Source organism: Rhopilema esculentum, chromosome 10 (assembly GCF_057945365.1).
Source record: "Rhopilema esculentum isolate cy_ngs chromosome 10, ASM5794536v1, whole genome shotgun sequence".
NCBI lineage: Eukaryota > Metazoa > Cnidaria > Scyphozoa > Rhizostomeae > Rhizostomatidae > Rhopilema > Rhopilema esculentum.
In genome coordinates, this window is record NC_142824.1 from 9,844,354 (window position 1) to 9,867,737 (window position 23,384).

Consider the following 23,384-nt stretch of genomic DNA (forward strand, 5'->3'; position numbering starts at 1 on the left):
TCTCCTAACCTAATTATACGACTTTTTGAAGCTCAAATTTGGTTTTATCACCATAATCTTAGGCTGGATACAATTTTTCATATTGTTTCAGCTTGTATTTAAGATTTTACGGAGAAATGAAATTTGAAAACTTGTAAGAGATTTGACCGCAAAAATCTTTCGGGGGGAAACTTTACCCCCCTAGTCGCCAATCACGGTCAAATCCCTTATAAATTTTCTATCTTTTTGTCGTCATAAAATCAATATCGTGAGCATTACCATAATGAAAACTTCCAAGTATACTAAAATCATTGCTCGCAATCCGAATCTGAGGTCAAAAATTTTGTACAAAATAATTTGAAGAATTTTTCAAAATGAGGCCGTAAGTCGAATTGGTCTATTGAATTGAATTGAATGGGTTTAAGGAAGAAAGTGTGGAGTTAAGGTGTAGCATATAAACAATATTGTGATTGTGTCTGAAGTGTGATGGTCGCTCCATAATGTTACCAAGCTACTGTCCAGTTTTGCATTCTGACGAGAACCAAAAATGAGTGACTCAGAAGAGAAACGACAAAATATTAAAGGTAACTTGAACGCAGATTATAAGAATTTGGCCTGAATCAAATAGTTTCAAAGATGATTCTCCCTTGTTTTGGTGACTGGTGTGTGTTAAAAGCATGCACAGTGAAAAATTGTGCAGGAGGTTTTAAATAACTTGGCTGATTTGTGTACCAAGTCTGTAAATGTCTGTTGATGAGCCAATTCGACGTGTTTCTTTGTTAATTCGAATATATTATTAGCTTCTTAAAAAATTTTTCTTTTAAATTTGCACATGATAGAATGACAGATGATCAAGCCTTCATCGTTTGGTACTAGTCATCTAAAGCAATGAATGGCTGGAGCAAGCTAGAACATAGGGCTTTAGATCTCTGTTTTTTATAAATAGTTAATTGTTCAATCTTTGATGTTTTTAAGAATCTCTTCTTACCCCAGTAACAGTGTGTACTTCTAGGGGTGCCAGAAGCACAGGGGCAGTAGGGGCAGTACTGTGCCCTTGTGAAAGTGGTACTGTGTTTGTGTGAATGGAATAATTATATAAAATCGCAAGTTCTTGGGAGAGATAACATTAGTGCGGTTAGGAACAAAATGAAAGCAATTAAAACATTGAGTTCATTTGTTATGAACTTATATGCAATAATGCAATTTCTTTCAGCAACACTCTAAAATGTAGGAAAGTATTGTGGAATAAGGTGAGAGGTGTAACGGAGGCATCTGGGGTCCTAAGGGAAAACTGAGATGGTGCCTTTGTTAACAGATTGTAGTAGAGCATGTCAAACACTAATGCAATATGGAACACTAATTCAAATTTAACTAAGCCTAATTTTGAACGGGGAGGTGCCATTTTGGTTAAAAAATTTGGACCCATAATTCTGCATGTGTCTGAAAAAATGTGACCCATAATTCCGCAAACATGGTGAAAACAATACCCATTACTCCGCAAAACAAATAACATTTTTAAACCACAACAAAATCATCAAACAAATTTTGCATATCCTTTGCCAAAAATCTCAATATTACACATATTTCATACTTTCATTTCTAACTGAACATTCATTTTGCTAAAGCTCAATCTCCCTCCTAATAATTTTGCAATATTTTTCAAAGATGGTACCCATAGCTCTGCACATATTTCAAAAACTCAAACTAATACCAATAATTCCGCACTTTTCAGAAAAAGGAAGCTCTAAAAAATGGCACGTCCCCCTACCTTCAAACATGTAAAGGTACCCCTCCCCCCAGCAAAAGCCTAAACAACAGAATGGGAAATTTTAGACTGGCCTTTCAGATTAAATGTTTTATTGGTACCAAAGTATTGTGTTGTTTCATGTTTTTGTAATATTCTAATATAAGTCATTGAAAATGTGCCCTTTTTGAGTAGCTGCCCCCGCCGCCTTAAAATGCTTCCGGGGCCCATGTGTACTTCAGATATAACATGTACTTAATCAGGAGGGCCCTTGATTTATGTCATAAATCAGAATGAAATCTTATTTTTTTTCAATTTATTTTTATTACTGTTCTTTGACCAGAAATACCTGGCTTTTACTATGACACAGAAAAAAAGAGGTACTTTCGAATTACAAAAGACCATCCTAAGCCTGCAATCAAAGCTTGTAAATCTGAGGTAATCAAGGTATGTAGAATGCTCCACATATTTTACCTGAAATTATACGATATCTTTTTGATTTACCTTTTTGAGTTTCTAACTTTATTTTTCATTTTAAAGTCTGATAAGACTTGATATAGACCTATTGGAGGCAAGTATTTAGCAGATAAACTTGCATATAGTGTAATGCACTGAAGAGAGGAAATTCAATTAATGAAAAAATGCATTTAGGGAAAAGTGAGCTTAAAAAGGGATCATGACAAAACCTGGCCATTGCTATGCCAAATTGATCTGTGCTAAGCCATTCCTATACCAATGTACACCTTTGCTACACCAATAGGTAGGCCAACCCTACATCAAAGGTTACGCAAATGGCTTAGGCCACTTTTGTCACAACGTGGCCTAGTCCCTGTTTTATATTGTTTTAAAGGCATTTGACATGCAGCGAATCCAAAAACAACTCAGGCCAAATTGATCAGAACATGCACACATAGAAGAAATTGAAAAATTTCTCACATGAAACCACCTTGTGCTGCTCTAGGATTTCACCGATTTGCAAACAAACGGAAACTGTTCACACGTTTCTCTGTGTGCGCAATCTGATTGGCCAACCACTGGTGGTCGAGTGGCAGCCACTTTTACCTGTGTCAAATGCCTTAAAAACACTCAAGGCAGCCAAGGTAAAATTTCACTGTTATGTTGTTTTGTTTGCTAGTCTCTACCTGTGACTACTTTGGATATCCATAACTGTTTCAAAAGCAACTTAACTTGAACTCTTTTCCTGAATCAACCAAAAAGGTAATGCATTGATCAACCTGATAATTCTGGCTGTGTTTGCTCCAAAAATTAGTATAGTGATGTTGTGTTGTCATTTTATGTTGATACCAATTTTCTTAAATCTAGACAGAAAAACAGAAACAAAAAAGGCATTCCAACATGCACTGCAAAATTTTGGAGGAAAGGGAGATATGTGGAACAAACATTCGAAAGTTCAAAAGGTAAATATGTCTTTGTCTTATAGGTTTACACTGAGGCCTTTCGTATTGATAAGCTACTCTCTAGCTACATATTAAAAAGTCACTTTAATTTGTAAATTTTTTTTATCCTATGATATGTCATGCTTTTAAGCTGCCTTTGGTTAATAGAATATTTTTCTAAAATGTTTTCAATTTGGAAATTATTATGGTGCTATTTTTTAGTTTTGTATCAATTTTATTAAGTCCTCGTTACAGAAAGGAGTTTTTTATAGATGTTCTAAAAATGGGTTTTTCACAAAACATGTTGAAAGAAATGCGGTATTAAAAATATGTACTACATGTTTGAATATTGCCACATGTCATAAGTTCTGAATACTGCAATATTTCAGTGTTTTGCCCTGCAATAATCTTTAAAAAGGTTACATTTTATAATGTCATATCCACACTGACTGACTACTTTATTTTGTTTCAATTGATTCCTGTTAGGAACATGAGAAGATCTTCAATTGAATGCATCAACTTTGAAAAGACTAAAGGGATAAAATTGCACCTTGAGGAAGCAAATTTAAAAGACAAGGTCCTCATTACAAAAATTATTGTAAGTATGTCACTTCACCATTAGCACTAGCAGCTTATTAAATTAGTAATTGAATCTAGAACACGAAACTTTGGTAGTCTAAATATAAAAAATATCACATTTTCAGCTCATGCTTTACTTTATTTGCTGATTTGAATGCTTTTCAAGCTAGGGTAGTGGCCTAGAAAATAATTATCTTTGAGCTTCACTGTTACAAGGTGCAATATTCCTTTGGCAAACATTTCAATATGTTTTACTACTTACCTTCTTTTGCTGCTTACCAATCTTTTGCTGCTTACTCTCTAACTGATGATTGTTCCCTATACAGTCATTCTTGTTCCTCTGTTCTTTTTAACTCTTAAACCTTGTCTTCCATGTCCCCTTCTTTGGATGTTGGATATTGTGTTTCAGAGTTGCCCACAGTGTTGCTCTATTATTTCATCTAAGATCACTTCATTTAACCAAAATGGAGTTGGGTTGCAGATCTCTCTCTTGGTGCAAACTATAAGGGCAAATAAATAAACAGGATGCTATGTAGTTATCATTAGCATGTTCATAAGTTTCCAATTTGAATTTTGCCAAATTCATTTACCAGCCAAGCGCAAGACATGATGTTCTAGCAATTGTCAGCAAGATCAAAGGTTTTGATAAATCCATGTGAGTAATGTGAAAACTGATAAATTGCAACACATACATACACACATACATAAAAACATTTTTTCATCTATGGAGTAGGTTTCAGGGGCGAAACTTCACTATTTTCATTAGGGCATATGAAGCTTAGATGCCTGACAAAAGGGCGTGTACATGAACTTCAATTTCTGTTACAATTTTAGAGCACAACACCTCAAGGGCTGAAATCATCGGGGACCCTGATAGAGGGTCACTTAATATTTTAGGCCTTGAGACACGAACTTTTTTCTTTAAAGTCAAGAAATATGCCTTTAATTTTTTTGGTATTAGCTATAAACATTTGTTTCCTCAAGCAAATAAAAGCTTTTTTATTGCAAGTATTTCACAGGTACACCTTTCATCAAAGCTCAATTTCTGTGTTTCTATAATCATGGATATTGTTCAGAAATAGGAGAAACAAGGAAGTTTTTTGCAATTCATATCTTAATCATAATTCCTTGACAAATTTCTATTATTTTCTGCTTGAACTGTAGGCTTAAGACTTTCTGTTACTTGTTACAGCTATTTGAATTTTTTTAGTCTTAAAACCTAGGCAGCTGTACGGCCATTTTTTGGCTAAGGATGCAATACTTTTGGACCGTAAGTGTAAAACCTTAAGAGAATTTTGGGGCATAACTCCTAATGAATGTATGATGAAAGTTTTATACCTTCGGAAAAGAAAGTATTGCTTGATTTTTCTCAAAAACGTATTCCAAGGTAGCATATCTTTCATGCTTTGATTTATGATGCTTCAAAAATTACTGATTTTTATTATGCTACCAAAATTTATTTTGGAAAGACTTTTATTTACTTAAAGTAGGGTTTGACAAAAGCAATGTTTGTCTTGTTTGTATTCTCTTCCATGGCTAAATGTTAAACATATTATAGTATTTATCTATGCAATTTTTATAATTGCACTTTTTTTCTTTTTTAGGCTTCAAATATATGATTTTCAGTTCAGCAAAGAAATGAAATTTGAATTAACCAGTTCTTATGATATATCGATTGCACAAGTAAATAAATAAGTTGTTTGTTTCTCTTTGCTTTAAAAATGTGTTTGTAAATGTTCCCTCTCATACCTGTGCCCCTCTAACTTTGCCATGCTTCCAATGTTTCTGGTTACTGTACCTTGGTGTATCAAATATCTTTTATAATCAAATATCATTTTATTCATATCAAATAATATATTTTATAAGCCAAGGTCGGTTTAAAAAAAGCATCTATAGTAAGTGATGTGGGTGACCTTGTGTTTGAGCAAATATGTTTTTTTTCAGATAACTGATACAGTCTTTGCAACCAACACTAGAAGCTTCACAAATGAACTTTTGTATCCTTATTCTAATTAATTTTTTCGAAATTTAGCAATTTATTTGAAGAACAACATGTTTTAACTCACAATGACAGTAACATGGTTTTCAATTTTTGCTTGGCTCTATTGCAGTTTTGGAAATAATTTCAGTTTTCCTTTATAACTCTTTTGTGATTCCTTAACTTATCTTCTTAGAATTTCATCAGTAAACGAGAGTTTAGGTGTCAGTCAGGCACTCATATTCTGGGTAGATGATTTTCTTGTCAGTAAGTAAATTTTATGTGTCATTTGTTCTAACCTGGCCAAAAATCAAATAAGAGATATTTCAAAATTCCTATCAATGATGACACTAGGCAAAGTGAACAGCTTTGAATTTCTTGCAGTTGAGCTTTCATGGGCTTGCAGTTTTTCACTGAATAGTCGTATATTTTCTTTATTTATTTAAAGTTGGTACAATTTCTAGCTATGCATACTCAAGCTAATTAAAACCAGCTAATTTAAATTACCAACGCTAAATATAATATAAATCAATATAACCGATGTTGCTAACGTATTCCTTGCAAAGATTATAAGTACAATTAAACGATGTAAATTATGAGATTTTTTTCTTGAATATTTGTAAAGTAGGTGAGTACTTTATCTCGTTTGGAACTGAGTTACATATTTGGCTACATCTGTATGATACGGTATAAAATCCATATATTTTGTAATATGGCTCCGCCTTTTTGAATTGGGAGTTTCTTAAGTAATATTGGCATTCATTTATGGAAAATATTTCATCCATAAAGGGTGGATTAAAACTGTCAAATGTTTTGTAAATTTTTATCCCAAGATATCGTAAATTCTTCTTGTGAGAAGTTATTGTTTTATTCTTTATTAAAAGTTGTTCAAGAGTTGTTTCATATTCATCATGAGCTATTCTAATTGCTCTTTCTTGAATCCAGTTTATCCGGCTATTACTTTTCCTACTGCAAAACATCCAAATAAGAGGATAATAATTAAAATATGATCATATGAACGTTTTTATTAAAAGAATTCGCTTAGATTCGTCCAAATACGTACTATATTCATGTATGTTCCTTCTTTTGTTCATCAAGATACTAACAGTATCCTTCCTTTTTTGTGGCCCGCAGGGTTCTTAGTTTGAGGAACGACAGATTATTAGATTAATTGTTTTTTAACAGCCCGATCTTGTATTCGTATATGTTTAATCAAACGGTCTTACACTTATATATCATGATCATTTCATAAAATCGTTTTTTAGCTGACAGAGTCGTTAAAATGAGGAAAGGACATAATATTTGGTCTTCATGTTTTGTGCACAATCCATGTACACGGACAAGATTTGCCCTAGGTATGGAATACATAGATAATAAATCATTCCAACCTTTACCTACATCCTACTTTTCCTAAAGAAGAATGTATCATTTGAATTCTCCATTTGGCTCCGAAAGGACATAATTTCATTTCTTATTTCGACAGTTTTTCGACATGTATTTGTTTGTCGTTTCGACGATGGTGCAGCATAGAGTCGCCAGAAAATTCAAAGTTTTTCCTAGTCTCGTCAGATCGTAGAGTTAAGAATTGTCTCCATGAGATTTAGAAATAAATGAATTTTCTCATTGGTTTTACTGTAGCTGGAAACCTGGAATAGGAAGAATGACTTTGGACGGGCAATTTTGTAAAACCTCTGTAAATGAAAAAAAAATTGTTAGAAAACCTAAATCAATTCCAAGATTGGTTTAGCATGTTAAGTGTTGATTTGCAAAGACGCATTTCAAAATTTAGAAACGCTTTAGCTTTGTTTGAATCAAAAACATTTATTTAAATCCCTAGGAGGAAATTTATTTCTTGAGTGAAGTCTAATTCTGCAAGCCTGGCATCTGTTAATTTCTTTAGTTAGCAGTTTTGTTGAGTGCCTTCTGTCAAAAAATCTTATCAAAGCTATCTGCGTTTTTCCAGGGTTGACAAACGGCATTCTTTTGGTGGGTCCAGAAGGCAGAACGGAACAACATCCTTTTATTAGAACAAGCAAAAGTGACGTATTATCTCTTGATGGTGGAAAGGTTCGGTTTGTTGTAATTTTCTTTGCAACTAAGATAACGTATGCGTAGAAACGAAAAGAGGTCCTTCTGACCTATTGCAAGTAAGCTGGCGAAAAATGTGACTTCCCCGTTATAAAAATTCCAAGGATTTTCAAGAAAAGCCAGAAGCTAATATCTTACAACATAATAAATCATTTTAACTTTTCTTATATTTTAATCAAGATTTTGTTCTCTTTTGATAATGTTATAAACATCCTGCCCAGTGACTGCAGCTCTGCTTTTGCTGAATTCGCACTGGCTGAAACACTTGGGCCGAAAATACACAGGTAGCCTTTTAGAATCGAAATATTTGGAGAGAAAAAGTGTGATGGAAACAGGGTCTGGATGTATTTCCTTTTAGAAAGGAGATTTTACTCTTAATGACATTATAAATAGGTCCTTTCTGTTACAAATTAATTAAGCGGAGGAGGCAGCAAAATAATAAATAACATGCAAAAAAATTAGTATAACTTGGTTAAAAGGCCAAGGTTTTGCTGAAGATGACGATTGCGTACCGTTTCATATCAAAAAATGGAACGCTCAGGAGTTGCGTTCGCACGGAAACGCCTCAAATCGTATGGTTCTGTTCCAAAGATTTGAACGTTCTCAGAAGTGATGCGAAAACTGTAACGGAAAAACTGCCTTCACATGTGAACAAAAGAACAATTGATTCGTAATCGTTCATTTCTCGTTTGAACGTTAATGTTTTGTTTCTGAATTTGGAACATAATTTGGACGGTACGCAGTCGTTCCCTGTAAAAGGGGCCTAAGATGCTAAGGGACACCTCACAGTATTCCGTCGAATTTCTTTTAAAGATTTTAGATGTACCTTTTTCTCATAATTGCTTTATAAAGATATCTTTCTACAGGCGCCGTATTTATATTCTGGCTCCAGGGATGGTTACATTCGCAGTTTTGACTTTCGAGCATTCAAGGTCGCTTCGTCTGTAAGAGCAAAGAAATCAGTAGACAACGTCAAAATATTGAGCAATCAGAAACATCTGATAGTTAGCACTATGGCTGGGCATGTAAGATTTTTATCTATCTTATTATTTAGCACTAGTATCAGGGTGCCAGGAGGGTATGTCATGTTACTGTTCCTGAAAACGTTTTGCACAATGATATCTATTTCTATTTCACATCTTCGTTAGCATATTTTGCAACCTGGATTTCCCTTTCCACTTGATTCTTGAAATATTACTACTGATTTCTTGAGGTTACTCTTGATTTCGCAAGGATTTCATTATATTTTCTGGAAAGAAAAGTTTTTCGTATTACTCAGAAATTTATCACTTTTTAGTTCCTCCCTCTATCAATTTGAATCTGCGTAAGTAGACAAATATAGTTATTTTTTTATGATGCAAACCGTTCGCTAGCTACTGTTGGCTTATAGATTATCAAACCTCTAGGGTGCAGTAACTTACGATTTTCGGCAATGTCCGTGATAATACAAATATATTGGGTAAAAAAGAATAATATCTCAACGGTCAATTCAAGGTTATGATGCAGACGTCTATTGCACCATTTTTTGCTACACAGTGTGATGACATCACTGCAGCTCAATCGTATTTAGCCCGACTCAAAAAAGGCTTATGCAAGATACATATCCATTTCGTATTACCAAAGGAAATTTTAACCGGGTTTTACCACTTGCGGTGAAGTGTGGTGAGGTGAATGTAAGTGTGGAGTTGATTAATTTCTTAACAGTCTAGGCAATCATGGATTCTACAAAGTCCATTCTTTTTTACCATTTCCCACCAGGGGAACCGGCTGCTCGCAATAAACTCTAAAAATTGGCAGAAGCTGATGCAATAAACATTAGCTTAGGTACAAGGTGTACCTGGATAAAAAGCTACTTATTCAGTTCCTTTGCCAAATATGTGACTTTTTTGTTTCTGCAGCTTGAATTGTGGGATATACGAATGTGGAAAGCAGTGTTGTCGTACAGCGGCCACGCAAACACTCATTCTCGCCTTTCGCTTCACTTGGACGGCAACGAAAACTTCCTTTCATCAGGTAGACATTTTTCAAACACCACTCTCTTAATTCCAAACATGCAAAATCAGTCAAATGTCTAAAATCGGGTGAGATGTGGCGAATGAAAGATCTGAAGTTTCAAAACAAATCACTGTTATTGTGGCACTTGTCATAAAGTTATGAACAGCACAAATTACAGAGGTCTGATGGGGAAAGAGCCCGTGCACTTGTTACCATATCTCAGCCAATTCGTAACAAATTTGATTGATTTTGCACAATTAGGGGTATTTCATGATGCTCTTTCAGGTTATGGGATCATAATACAAAATTAATGTGTGCAACAAAAAATCAATGGATTAAATTAAAATCATAACTTTGTATGCCAAGGAATATTTTGCAATTTTAATAGTACTTCAGCTATACTGTCAGCTATAGCACTACGTATTGCCTTTTCACTCATAATTGGAACATTCCTCGTTATTCTATCTGGCATTTTATCCTTTATGCTATAATATTTCTCCATGATTGGAAAGGCTTTCAAATCTTGCTACTGGTTGTAAGACATGCCGGTTTCTGAAGAATTGCAATGATGACGTAACAAAAATCTATTTTTAGAGCTTTAAAGCATATTATATATTCATCATCCTAACATTTTGCCTTTAACAATAAGAACATTCTCAGAATTCTCAGAATTGGAATTTTGAAATCGTGATTTTTTCTTGTAAGCTACAGACTCTATTGCTGCAATAGAATTTTCTAACATCCACTTTACGGTTTATTTTAGTTGGAGAAGACTGTGTTGCCAGAATTTGGGATGTACGAACCGCAGAACTATTAAGAGAGTTTCCAAGTATTCGGTTTGATGAACGGGAAGATCCGATCAGGCCCACGGTCCTTTTTCTTGACCAGGACACTAACCCGTATATAAACAGCGGATATTTGTATGGAATCAAAGAGGAATTATTTTATTTCAAATTAAATCCTTGACTTCAAGCTAGCCGTTATTACTTGCTTGTTTTCATATTATTTCCAATTTTCCCAAGAGCCATGTCCACCTTACACATCTCACAAGGGGCAGGAAATAGCGTAGAAATAATTAGGATTACGATAAAAAAAATTTGAGAGAAGAGCGCGAAAACTAGCAGCTTTATACAAGTTTCGAAAAAGAAAATCATGATTAACTATCTCTCAAATAGAAGTACTTACCCTTGCTTTCTTCCTTTACATGTTATCTGAATCCCAAGCAAGAACTACAAAACCTTTGGAAACCTAGCGAATGCTGAATCACTCAAATCTACGCTTAAGACCAAGCATCACGGAATCCACAGAATTCCTTGGATCAAGCACGCGCTTTGGGTCCTTTCGCCAACGGACCTTTAAGTAAGAAACCATAGAGAAAAGAATGCACGCTCCCAAAAAGTTTAGATTTAAACGCGAGAAGCAATTCACATAGGGGACGTTTGCTTAATAGGGAAGATCTTTCAAGATTTCGCGTCATTTGAGCGTTTTTTTACAACATGGGACTTTGACATGCAATATTTTGAGCGGACGGAGAAAAAGAGGGATATGGATAGAGGGAGGGAGGAAAGAAGGAATAGAGGGAGGGTGGGAAGAAGAAATAGAAGGAAGGGTAGAACAAGGCGAGGAAACAGTTTTGAAGCTGGAGGCAACAGTCTGATTTCTTGTACGTTTCCCTCAAGGGTTAAACCTGGTATCACAAGAGGTTTCACGAAAACTTTTCATAGCTGCGTGTGAACAATGATTAATGGACTGGCAAAAACGCTGAGTGTAGATGAAATAAGCTTTTTCCAACCACTGTGGAAATTTAAACTCAATTAATTAAGCAAAGAAGAAAGGAAACAAAAATTGAATCTCGTACCAGAATAGTTATTTTGTAGAAAAAGTAACAAATTCACGCGCAGCTGTGGTCTGGCAAAGACCTAAGCGATACAGACTAATTTTGTTAAATAAAATATCAACGCGGTTTTTTAATCAGACCAAAATTTATGGACTATGCTATGACTTTCTTTTATAAACGAAATAGCGATGACGCCATGTTTTAATGCCTATTTTACCAGCTTAATGTGACATTTCTGCACATTCCTGTAAGATCTTATCAATGTTGACTTTATACGCCTCAAAAACTTTGATCAATTAAGTCACTAGAGAAAAAATCCACTATAAAAATGACGTTAAAAATCATTGAAAATTGATATAAAGTTGCAATGACGATCACATGCGCTCTGTTATTCAGCTCCTTGTCAGCTATTGACTTTAGGCAGGGACCGCTGAAGCAGGGGGATGAGGGGGCTAAGCCCCCCAACAATTTCCAAAAATGTAACTAAAACCATACACAAATCGCTTTGCTCTTGGCTTTTAGCATGTTCACCCCTCCCCCAACATTTTAGCCCCTTCAGCCCATAGTGTGCTCTGCGGTCCTTGAATTTAAGTACTGACTTGAAGACAAGAACGAGTGCAGACAAAAACCAAAGCGTTTAAAAGAACTGAAATCGGTGTACTGCAAGTATATTAAATCGAAAATAAAGATCCAAATATCAATTGAAGACGCCTATAAACGTTTTAATCAAAGCAATAATTTTACTGTTTCTTTAAAGTCAACACTTATTCGTCAGCCTCACCCGAGGGCATTGCATCATCGTCTATAACACCGTCTGTAGCAAATTGCCGTATCATATTCAACGGAACTGGAATCGAGCTGCCAAGATGCGACGCCTAAAACGAAAATCACCACTATGCAATACATCCAAAGATATTGGGCAAACGAGGGGCCCGATAAAAATCAATTATTGGCCCAATTTTCTGTATAAAGTAAAAACTTGAGTGGAAAAGGGCAGTTTTACAATTTATAGCTTTAATAAAAAGGAACATGAACAACAACATTTGGAGCTTAATTTCAGACAAGAAAAATTCAGTGTACTAAAACTGATTAAGACGTTTTAGTTACTATTCGTTAAAAATAAAGCTGAATTGACTAGGCCGTGTCATTTTATTTACGAAACATTCGAGATGTGTTTGTCTCATCTTCAGCTAAATAAAAATCATATGCGTGACTTTTATCATGTACAGGTTATTTGCGCTAAGCAAAACTAAGAAAGCTTCAACTTCGCCCAAAGCTTGACGTAATCCTTCTAATTGTTGTATGATTTTATCCTAAGCAACCATGTAAAGATTCCAATAAACGCCGAATCATGCATAAATTGTGAATAGATTGTTGCCAAGAAGCTTAAAAGTGCTACCGGTACCCAGTGATTCTGAATACTCAGTGTCAATTGTTAAACAAGAACAAGTTGAATAGGTTATTTGTATTCAACAAAGACCGCCACTCTAAAAACTACTCCAGCAAGCTCTTTCATAACATTCATCCCCCCCCCCAACCCTTAAAAATTTGAGTAAAAATGTCGTATATGAGATATTTTGCTAAAAAAAACCACACTGTTTCTCCTCCGAAGAGACATTAGTGGACAAACTCTAACCCCGATTTTACACCCTTAATCTCAGATCGCTGATCACCATCGCGTCCAGGTTGCCAAGGACCATAGTTTCCTCAAAAAATCCATTAAAACTTCCCCGCTTACAATCATATTACCTGATATTAGAAGCGCTTCGTTGATTTTGACATTTTTAACATTTAATCATTCTATTTTCCTTTCCTTTAGATAAAAATTGTTTGAAACTAACTGAGACACTTAATAAATGAGAATAATCCTTGGACGAAGGAACACTTATTGAGCTATCAAGTCCTTTGTTAAAATAATTACTGTACCTCGTCCCTTGTTCTGTCTGGGATCAGCTCATCAAGGATACTTTCAATTGTATCCATCCTGAAAAAAGATATTTCAAAGGCATAAAATTGCAGTTATAAGCGTCAAATTTGTAGTGACTTAACTAACTTAAAGATAAATCAACTAACAAAAGCAATCAACTGAATCAGAGCTTTCAGGCATTCTAACTCCTTTTAAAGTGACGGGGTAATCGGGCATAGAGGGCCCCCGTAAATGGGGCTTCCTTCCTATGTTAAAAGGATACATAAACGAAAGTTGTTTTCAAAGAGTTTGAAACTAGGATTCTCCAGCCTGAATGATTCGTTCACCACTGCCAAGGTAGGAACAGAAACAATGATTCGTTGAGTCGAGTTTCAACGGAAACAATGTTTAGCTCTCTGACTGCTGCAAATGCTTTTTATTTGAAATCTTATGCTTTTACTGTAATGACAGTATAAATACATGGTACTCCTTTTTAACCTACTTGTAAAGAATTAACTGATAGCAATTTTTTATTTTGCAATATTACTGGCAGGAAACCTTTGTCGGGCTTTCATAATATTTCGTTTTCTCTCAGCCACTGTCGATGGTTCTCAGAAAAATAAAGAGGTCTAACCTTAAACATGAAAATACGAGTGTTTTAATGCTTCTAATTTCGTGGAGTGTTCTAGAAATACCTGCCAATCAATTAACTGCAGCTAAAATTGACTTAATAAGCGAGACCATCTCTTGAACTCTGTTTTTACAACTTTAACGAAAGAGAAAGTGATACAACTCAATACTAAAACAAAATAACGAATGATATGATGAAATTTACAAACATACACAAGAAACAGGATTATTATGTCAAGGTTTCCGTTATAAAAAAATTGTCAGTTGGATCTGAATGTCCAAAAAAATTATAACTAAACAATATCATAACAAAAATCATTTCAAGTTCTATTTTCACGCACATACCAGGATATAACAGCATACACCAAGCATGCAGTAGCTGCTCATAGAGAGAGCATCCCATTGCGGTTTAACATTTAAAGTTCATGAAGTCAAACAATTACAAATTGCAAAAATAACAGCAAAATACAACAATGTAAATAAGTATGAAATATTGCATGTAAGAGATATAATATTAACACAATATGTACAGAGATTTTTAAAATATGAAACAGTGAAATGTTGGTATGTATATACAATAGTTCTACTGGCATTGAGAGACACTATTAACTCTCTCAGAATATCTGCACAGCAATCCAGGTGTATGTCTCTGTAAAATGGTGCATGTGTAATTCAGTGTGTCACAGTCTGTCTGTAAGTTCCTTAATGGTCTCAATCTTTTGTCAAACTATGCATCAGTCAGTGGCAAAAGCTTGCCTTTGTCACAATGTCACATCTAAAAAGTCAAAGCTTGCTTACTAAGTGGCAAGATACTAACTACTTGTGTACAAGTCTGTTCATGAGTACATATGAGACAATTAAACTCCCATTCAATTCAAACCTCTATGCTATAACTAAAATAGTTAAAAATTGCCTTTCTGGTTGCTTTTATGAAAACTGGAATTAACATTGACAACTGGAATGTTGATAATAATCTTGCAAATGAATTAGACAATTCTCTGGCTGCTCCAACTGAAGGTATACAAGATTTGTTGGCAAACAAAAATTGATGGGAGAAATTTACTATGTGAATTTAGTTGCATCAAATGTGAACTAATAAACAATAGCAATTTGAGAATTAACAAATAATCTTTTCATACAAATGGGTAATCGGACATTGAACAGATGGAAAGTCAGACATTGAACAGATGGGAAATCAGACATTGAACAGAAAATTTAACAGATAGCAAACTAAACTTACTTTGCATGAAGCCCTCCACCAGGTGGAAGGTCTGACAGCTCTTGATCTTGCAAAAAATCAACTATAACTGAAGTGTCAATCTCCTTTGGATCAGAAGACTTCTTTATGTATCCTGAAAACAATTGTAAAGTTTCATCTTAGCCAATATTGATAAAAATTCAAATTCTTGGTTTCAAAAATGCTCACTTGATCCTGCCTAAGAATACAAACCAATTCAAAAGTTTTTATGATGGGAAGCTGAGACAGCCCACAGACACTCTCATGTTGAGTAAAAGTTTCACAGGAAGTTTGAAGTTTGAACTGAAGAACCTCCAGTCACATTAATGAATTAAGTCATAAAGACCACAGTTTAATATTTTGTTATAAAGATCAGACAGCTCTATGCAATTTGAAAGTCAGCAACTGAATGTTGGGGAGAACAGGACAGTGCTAGATAGAAGAAATCATTTCTGTTCAATACTGTTGTTTTACACAGTAACATAAAACCAGGGACAGAGTTCACTTTCTTTAATTTGTATTCTTGCTTTTTGTAGCTGGTAGAAAAAGTAGTAAACTTTGTAACAAAGTAAATGGTAAAAACCTGATGACTTTATGTCTTTTTGTCACGGATGACACAGGTAAATAAAAAGTTTTTCTTTAGGTAATACTTCAACATTGAAGCTGTCTTTTGTATTATAGCACAGTCATCAAATGCCTCTATGAGTATCAAATACCCAAAATCATTCTTGTTTCATTTCAAATTTGAAAACTTGTTATTAAAAATATCAAAATTCGTTCTTTTTTCATTCCATTGCCTCCAATTGTCAGCCAAGAATATTCCTTTAGCGATTGCTAAATTCATCACTACATACAGAAAGTGCCAATTCTATCAGAAATGAAGATTTAAGAATGAGGGAAACATGTTATTGTGGTGATAAATTTAAATTCAAAAGCTAGGAATTTTAATAATTGTTGCAATCATAGCTTTGCATGTGCTATTGTCTCAAACACAGTAGGTATGAAACTAGATTATTGCACCATGTAAGTTTAATTCAGGATGGTAATGAATGTTGCATCTTGTCTATCATGTCATGCATGACTGCATAATTCTAATTGGTATTTTAGTAAAAAAGGTCATTCACAATCCTTTCAAAAATTAATAAGGACAACCACTACAGCAATGCAATGTGATTAGGTTTACAGATACCAAATTTGAGGATGGTTATGAGTACCGTGACTAAAGAATTTCAAACAAAGAGTTATCTTTATGATAGAATAAACAGATAATATTGAGACCAAAATTGAGTATCAGATTAGTATTGCATAGTAACATCTTTTCATATTTCAAGTACTTACCTTCAATCTTTTCTTTCAATAAGCTGTCTATTTTTGCATCCTTGAAAAAACGAAAGAATGTTGGCACATGTGAAAGCAGTGAATAAATTTGTTATTTCAACCACTAATATTGTTTTGAAAATAACAAAAGCAAGACCATCAAGTTGAATACAAAAAAATTCACAAAAATCTACTTTAACCACAAATTAACAATTTATTCGTAGAAACCAAGTTTATAAATAAATCAAATGCTAAATCTTATAATTAAAAATAATTTCGTTGAATCACATAATAGTGACAAAATTCTGAAATCCCAAAAATGTCCAATTATGTTAAAAATCTAGTTTTTTAAAACATTTTTGGCTTGAATGATATCTTTAACATTTCTATGAATAACTGTTCCATTATTATTCCAGATTATGTATCTTACACTTTCAAGTAACAATATAACTTTGAATTTGAAATAAAATTGTAGGGAAAGAAAGAGCCAATCTTATTAACAACGTTTTAAGCATAGCCTGCCATCCATTGAAGACAGAAAGCAATAATAGAGTATAGAACCTAAAAGGAAGATGGGATTTAACAGATAAGAATAGAACCACAGATATTACAGCATAGAAGGCAGGGGCGGTGCCAGCCTCAAAATAGTGGGGTGGACACTGAACGGATGGAGCTGATAAAAGGATCTAGGTGAGAAACTGGTGCAACACCGTACAAGAAATTGTGCTCGTTATTGATAACAAAGTTTGACATATTTTGAAACCCTTAATAGAAGAGTTAAACTTCATAGGCAAAGGTTTACCCACATAAAAGTTAATATCATAAAGTTCATTTCAGAGTTGTATTTTTTAGCTAGCAATCGTTATAAACTTTTTAAACAAGGCTTCCTTTGTTTATTTTATATGCCATATCTCGATCGATGGTAACTTGAACAAAAGTTTCCAGCCTTTCATCTGACATTGAGGCTAAAAGGTGATGCAGCTGTAACAGGTGGAGCTGCAACTATACTATCCTTACATCTTAAAAAGGTTTGGGTACAAGTTTTAAAGTTAATTATTGCCACAAACCCTTAACAAAGAAGGAAGACAAAGACCACACTCTAAGAACCAACTGTTTAGCATGACAAAGCTGTGTTTTATAGATCATTTTCATTTTATTTTCTCACTATTTACGGAACTGATGATCCAACTCACCCTACTTTATGTCAGCTAGGATCTGGAAATAACCGTAACTGACCCTCAAAATTATAAAGGTTCCGATCTCAGAGAAGAAAATTAACACCCCCCCCCCCTTAAGGTTTTCAATCCAGTTTTGAAAGAATTAGAGAGTTTATCCTGAAAAAAGTGGGGTGGACATGTCCTTCCCGTGGCACCGCCCCTGATAGAAATGTAGTGAAATCAATGGTATATGAGCATGAGCTAAAGACAGGATATATAAAATTAAAAGAAAGAACAAATAAGAAGAGGAAAAAGATATGTTTAATAAGTATAAAGTGCTTATTCATTTTTTTATTTTGCAATCTTTTCTTTTCCATGCGGGAAAATTTGCAAAATTCAAAACCACAAAGTGATGATCTCAGTTTCATGTGCATCTCCAATATTCAACATCAAACAAAACTCATCACATTGAGTTTGAAGGAAAATGAAGAAAAATAGACACAAAATAGCCAGAAGAGGTCAATAACTGGTTTATTGGCATAAATCAAATGTGTTCAAATGATTCTTTGCACCAAATGAATGCTCTTCTTCACTGGGAAAATGTGGATAAAGGGATCTTTACCAAATTGCAACTTCTATGCAGTCGATTTTATGGGAAAATGGTTGCCACTTGGAATTAACACAATGCACTTTGACATCAATATCACCCCAGTCATGATCCAATTAGTTTTGATCCATGCGAAAGGGGGTCTTACTCGCAGGGGAATAACTAGCCAAAACGCAGTGACACATCAAAGGAGTTATTCGCTTTTTTCACATATCAGGGTTCAAAGGTCAAATGTACAAATGTTTGCATCTCTGCTTTTCATTACAAAAGGTGAAAGTGCAGGAAAAATTGCATATTTTGCAAGAGTGCACTTCTTATGATATTTTGGACTCAGAAGATAAAGAATATCTAAAAAGGGTGACAAGGCGGTTGTTATAGGAAAATTAGGAATCAAAGGCGAAATGAAGAGAAAAATGATAAACTTCATTTGTTGGAAAGGATACAATTGGAATACAGAATGGACTTATGGATATGTGATACCAATAATTTTCACATTTTTATTCTAACTAAAATTATTTAATTATATGGTTTTGGATTATAAACACTAAAAGATCAAAATCCAATTTGAAGGAGAACCATTATTTAAGACTTACTTGGAAACTTGCCCATGGATATCTAATGAAACTGGCTTAGTAAGCTGTAGATTGAGAAGCCTAAACATATACCTTTTCACAACACACTTTAATCCAAGAACACCCAAACCTCAAATTATCCAAAAAATGAGAACATCAAGCCTTGGCAAAAAGTATTTTATTCTTATAGAAAAGTGTGTACAAATCCAGATAAAAGTGAAATCCAGATATTGAATAAGAATGGCTCTAGAATACACCAATTAAATGTTATCAATTATCATATTCAATTATATGACTGCTCAGAGTTCATACATTCATAAGGTTGAAATCACAAATTTATTGACCCCTCAGCAGGCCTCTCCGGGGAAAAAAACAATACAGGCTATAAAAAGCCCTTGCCAGTTTGGCTGCATGGGCTATTAAGCCCTTGCTGAATTTGACGCTATCTATTGTTCCTTTCCTGCATAACCATTTCCTATTCCATTGCTAGTTGTAACAGGTAACACTATAGTTTGTTAACATGTGATAAACACATAGACATGTAAGACACCTATCTCTTTATTTACTTGCACCCTGATATTTAGTGGTAAGTAGTACAAGCATTGGGGAGCCAAACTGCACGGATTGAATGAGAATGTTTGTTTGAAAAACTGCGTGGGCAGAGAAAAGCCCTCACAATTCTGCATGGGGTTTGCGTGTGCGCGGGCTATAGCCAATGTCTCCTGGGAACTCCTGCCCCTCAGTTCCCTGAAAATTGTATTGTTTGAATCTTTTTGTTTGAATTACTGTGCAAAAATATCTTCATCTTGATTGTAAGGCAAAATTATGTAAAAACTTGTATTTACTCCAGGTCATCTTTTGGCAAAAACATTTCTTTCTGAAACAAGGGTGCTGGTCATAGCTCGGCAAAACTTCAAAACTGATAGTAATTTTAAGGTTTAAAGCTAGGTATGATGCAAAAATTGGAAATTAATTGAGTAAATAACTGGCATGTAAATATTTGGCAGGATGACTATGATTTCAGTCGCAATTCATTTTTTTAGTCATTGCTTGCTAAAAATACCAGGGTTAACTGATATTAGCAGTGAGGTAAGGAATTAGGCGTTTTTATGTCATCAGTTTTAGAAACAGTTGGATTGTAGTAATTATGTTCTAGGTCTTAAGTTTGATAGGGCAGTTGTAACAGCTCGTCAAAGCAAAGGTAGACTTTAATTTTGTTGAAAGCAGAAAACATTTTTAGGGCTTAATTTACCATCTAGCCAATAACTTTTTACAACAAAGTTGTACATCAAATGATATCACAATGAAATCAGAACTTCTCAGTTCAGAACAGTTATTGAATAATTTACAGCTGAAATGATTTAATTTTCTAACTTCAATTTTTCAGTTTAAAATGTACTGAATAATTTATTACTATAAACAATTTTTAGCAGATGCAGAAATCTTTTGTTTTAGGTAATAATCTTGAAATGCAAACTGACTTTTTGGCATACCAAACAAGAGTTTTATGTAAATTTGTTTTTAAGCTGAAATTAGAAAATACCAGCCTCACAATTTCTGATGCTTTAAATAACCTACTAAATTATTGGTTTTGTCTACCAAGGTTATATACTCTTTTTTTATAAGAACCAGTCAATCTAAGTTCAGGCTGACTGTTCTTAATTTTTTTGAAAATCTGAAGCTAAAGAGTTTTTCGTTTGTTCTTAAATTAATAGGGTGTAAGCAGTGCGAGTGCTAGCTTTTTTGCTCTAGGGTGGTGTTCAGGCCTCATTTGCCAACAAAGTAAGTGAGACAGCCTTAATTTGCTGACAAATTTGAATATTTACTGAAAAAGCACACACACATCACTAAAAATCCTCGATTTTGAGAAAAAATGTTATTCAAAATTGCATTTTGCAGAAGCTCAGCCTCAGCTTGTTTTTAATTTGTTCTTAACTTTGACCAATTTTGAGGCTTGTGTTCTTTTAAAATTGTTCTTATAAAAAAAGAGTCTATTTTGCAAGAACAAAAATTTTGAAATGCATGAAGCTGAACTTTCTTTAAAAAAAATACAGCATTTTTACTTACAGCCTCAACTGCTTCTTGGGAAACCTCAGGTGCTCCTGGAAATGTTACGATGATTACACTCATGTTGTCTTTGCTTCCCTGGGAAATGAACAATTCTATTATGCTAACAGTTTCTTTATGGCACATAGTTCTAAGTATCCTATAATCGGGGCAGTTGCTAGATATTGTGCTCAGGTCCCATTTGCTGACAAAGTGGGTGAACCATCCTTTATTTTTCTGCCAAGTCTTGAAATTTACCAAATTAGCAACCCTACATGACAAAATTGTCTTGTTTTTGCAATGAAATTATTTTTTGAGGAAACATCACACCCAAAGGCCCACTACAGCAATGGCCCTGACCATAATATGATACTCACTGGTATTTCTTGTAGTGTCAATCTGCTGAATGAATCTGCTGGTTAACATGATGATGATAAAAGAAGAAACATTTTGAAAATTACAAGAAACCGACAGGAAGTGTCTCAGAGATGTTTAAACATCAGTATGATCCCAAATCAACAGAAACAGAGGTATCCCCCCACCCCACCTCAACACAAAGTTAGTTCCCGAAATTTCTTCCTGTCCATTTACCAATATGTGACTCAAATAGCAACCACAGATCAAAAGAAAGTTACTGACCTTGGCAAGACATGTTTCAAGAAGTTCCCCTGTCATTTGAGTAAGATTCTGGTGGATTTTCAGGCGATATCTGACATAGTCGACAACCTCTTGGTTTGACATCACATCCCATATTCCATCGCATGCCAGAACGAGAAATTCGTCATCGGGGCTTCTTTCGATGCAGGTAAGCTCAGGCTCTGCAGATACAAGCTGCTCGGTGCAGGGCAAATTCGGTACACGTTTGTAATCAAAATCACCTAATGCTCGGGAAACCGCTAATGACCCATTGACCCTCTGTATAATAACACTCCCTCCTGCTCTTTCGATTCTTGTTTTTTCGTCAACGTTGTACGGTTTGTGATCTAGTGTTGCAAATGCTACAATCCCTCCACTCCTACTAAGAACAGCTCTCGAGTCGCCGCAATTAGCAAACAATATGTGGGTATTAGTGACAATAACTGCGATTGCCGTTGACCCACTTCTTTCATCTCCAGATACAAATCGAGGGAGTTCCTGCAGTTTTTCATCTATATCTAGAAAACCTTTACGTATACTAGCTTTAAAGTGAATCAAATCTTTACTTAAGCAATCGCTACCATTGTTCCTAACTTTCTCCTCAGATTCAGTTGATTCTTCTTTCTCTATAGTTTTATTAATGCTATCTGATCCAGTTTCTTCTGCTTCGTTTGTATCATGTGTTTTACTGCTCCCATTCTCTGGTTTTGTCGATGCGGTAGACTTTACGTTTGATTTCCCAGCGTTGACATCACTTTCCTCGCGAATCTCGCTGTTTCCACTGTCACTTCGTTTAACCTCCAAGTTTACTAAATTGTTGAGTATTTCTTCCCAAAGATGCTCAGCAGCATACTTACTAACGAAGTCTCCAGCATGACCATCAAAAACTGCGAAGTAAGATGAACCTTGAAGATTTGGCGCCAAGTTTGTCTTCATCGAGTGAGAGTCCTCCATGTCAACTCTCCATCCCTGCATTGCAGAAACAGCAAAACGTAGGCCATTTCCCTCTCCAGACTCTGTGGTCTTCTCCTTTTTCGGCTTGTCTAAAAACAGGCCCATCTTATTAGCTTATTATTATTGAAGGATAGCTAAACAGATATCATGATACGAGAAAATTGTACAATTGAAGGGAAGCTCGCACTTTCCAAACTATCTCGCCATGTTCTTCAATGAAACTAAATTACGTCACCTATATTTATAGAGGTACATTCAATGCTTGTTCCCGCAGCATTACTGCGAGTAAACGCAGGTCATGAAACAACAACTAACCAGATTGTGCAAGCTTTGCCGGAAACACTGACCCCTTGCAGAGCACGAAAACAAAACTTTTATTTTGAAAAAATTGCTCAATAGAAAGTTTTTCAGCTGGATTTTATTTAAAAAACACATCAGTGAAAACTCCTGTCTTTTGCATTGTCCATTAATGTTAGGCATAAATCTAGCTTTAGCGTAAATCCTCGAATAAGCCCTCGGGGGCTTATTTGCAAAAATGAATTTTTGGGTGGGGGCTTATTCGAGGCTTAGTTCAAAGTTTAGTATTTTCCTCAAAGGTCGACATAAGAACGACATAATTTTCTCAATAAATTTAAAATTTCAAAAGGGTTTTTTGCAAAGGAAGCTTTCTTGAAATAAGATATTGTGTCATTCTGCAATTATATGCATCCCTCGAATAAGCCCCA

General features: G+C 34.7%; 2 protein-coding genes across 2 annotated transcripts; one reads left to right on the forward strand and one right to left on the reverse strand.

Moving 5' to 3' along the window:
• The first annotated feature begins 386 nt into the window (after nt 1-386).
• LOC135684351 (DDB1- and CUL4-associated factor 4) lies at nt 387-10,732 on the forward strand. Its single transcript, XM_065199888.2, has 13 exons — nt 387-563; nt 2,067-2,170; nt 3,047-3,141; nt 3,607-3,718; nt 4,293-4,354; nt 5,304-5,382; nt 5,644-5,696; nt 5,874-5,944; nt 6,943-7,032; nt 7,641-7,744; nt 8,632-8,790; nt 9,664-9,778; nt 10,524-10,732. Exons 1-13 carry the CDS (start codon nt 527-529, stop codon nt 10,724-10,726), a joined length of 1,284 nt encoding a protein of 427 aa, XP_065055960.2. The 5' UTR covers nt 387-526; the 3' UTR covers nt 10,727-10,732.
• Nucleotides 10,733-11,615: 883 nt separating this feature from the next.
• Nucleotides 11,616-22,889, reverse strand: LOC135684342 (protein phosphatase 1B). The gene is made up of 6 exons (XM_065199876.2): nt 21,709-22,889; nt 21,091-21,168; nt 16,709-16,748; nt 15,374-15,485; nt 13,524-13,581; nt 11,616-12,472 (listed from the first exon to the last, which is right to left on the reverse strand). Exons 1-6 carry the CDS (start codon nt 22,762-22,764, stop codon nt 12,362-12,364), a joined length of 1,455 nt encoding a protein of 484 aa, XP_065055948.1. The 5' UTR covers nt 22,765-22,889; the 3' UTR covers nt 11,616-12,361.
• Nucleotides 22,890-23,384: the final 495 nt, after the last annotated feature.

Bases quoted from the DNA above. Each gene is read 5' to 3' on its own strand.
- LOC135684351 (XM_065199888.2), top strand. From the start codon at position 527: ATGAGTGACTCAGAAGAGAAACGACAAAATATTAAAG. The intron at 7,745-8,631 runs GTTCGGTTTGTT...ATCTTTCTACAG, and splicing joins TATCTCTTGATGGTGGAAAG to GCGCCGTATTTATATTCTGG. The intron at 8,791-9,663 runs GTAAGATTTTTA...TTGTTTCTGCAG, and splicing joins TTAGCACTATGGCTGGGCAT to CTTGAATTGTGGGATATACG.
- LOC135684342 (XM_065199876.2), bottom strand. From the start codon at position 22,764: ATGGGCCTGTTTTTAGACAAGCCGAAAAAGGAGAAGACCACAGAGTCT. The intron at 16,749-21,090 runs GTAAGTAAAAAT...CGTTTTTTCAAG, and splicing joins CCCAAGAAGCAGTTGAGGCT to GATGCAAAAATAGACAGCTT. The intron at 12,473-13,523 runs GTACAGTAATTA...TTTTCGTTTTAG, and splicing joins CAGACAGAACAAGGGACGAG to GCGTCGCATCTTGGCAGCTC.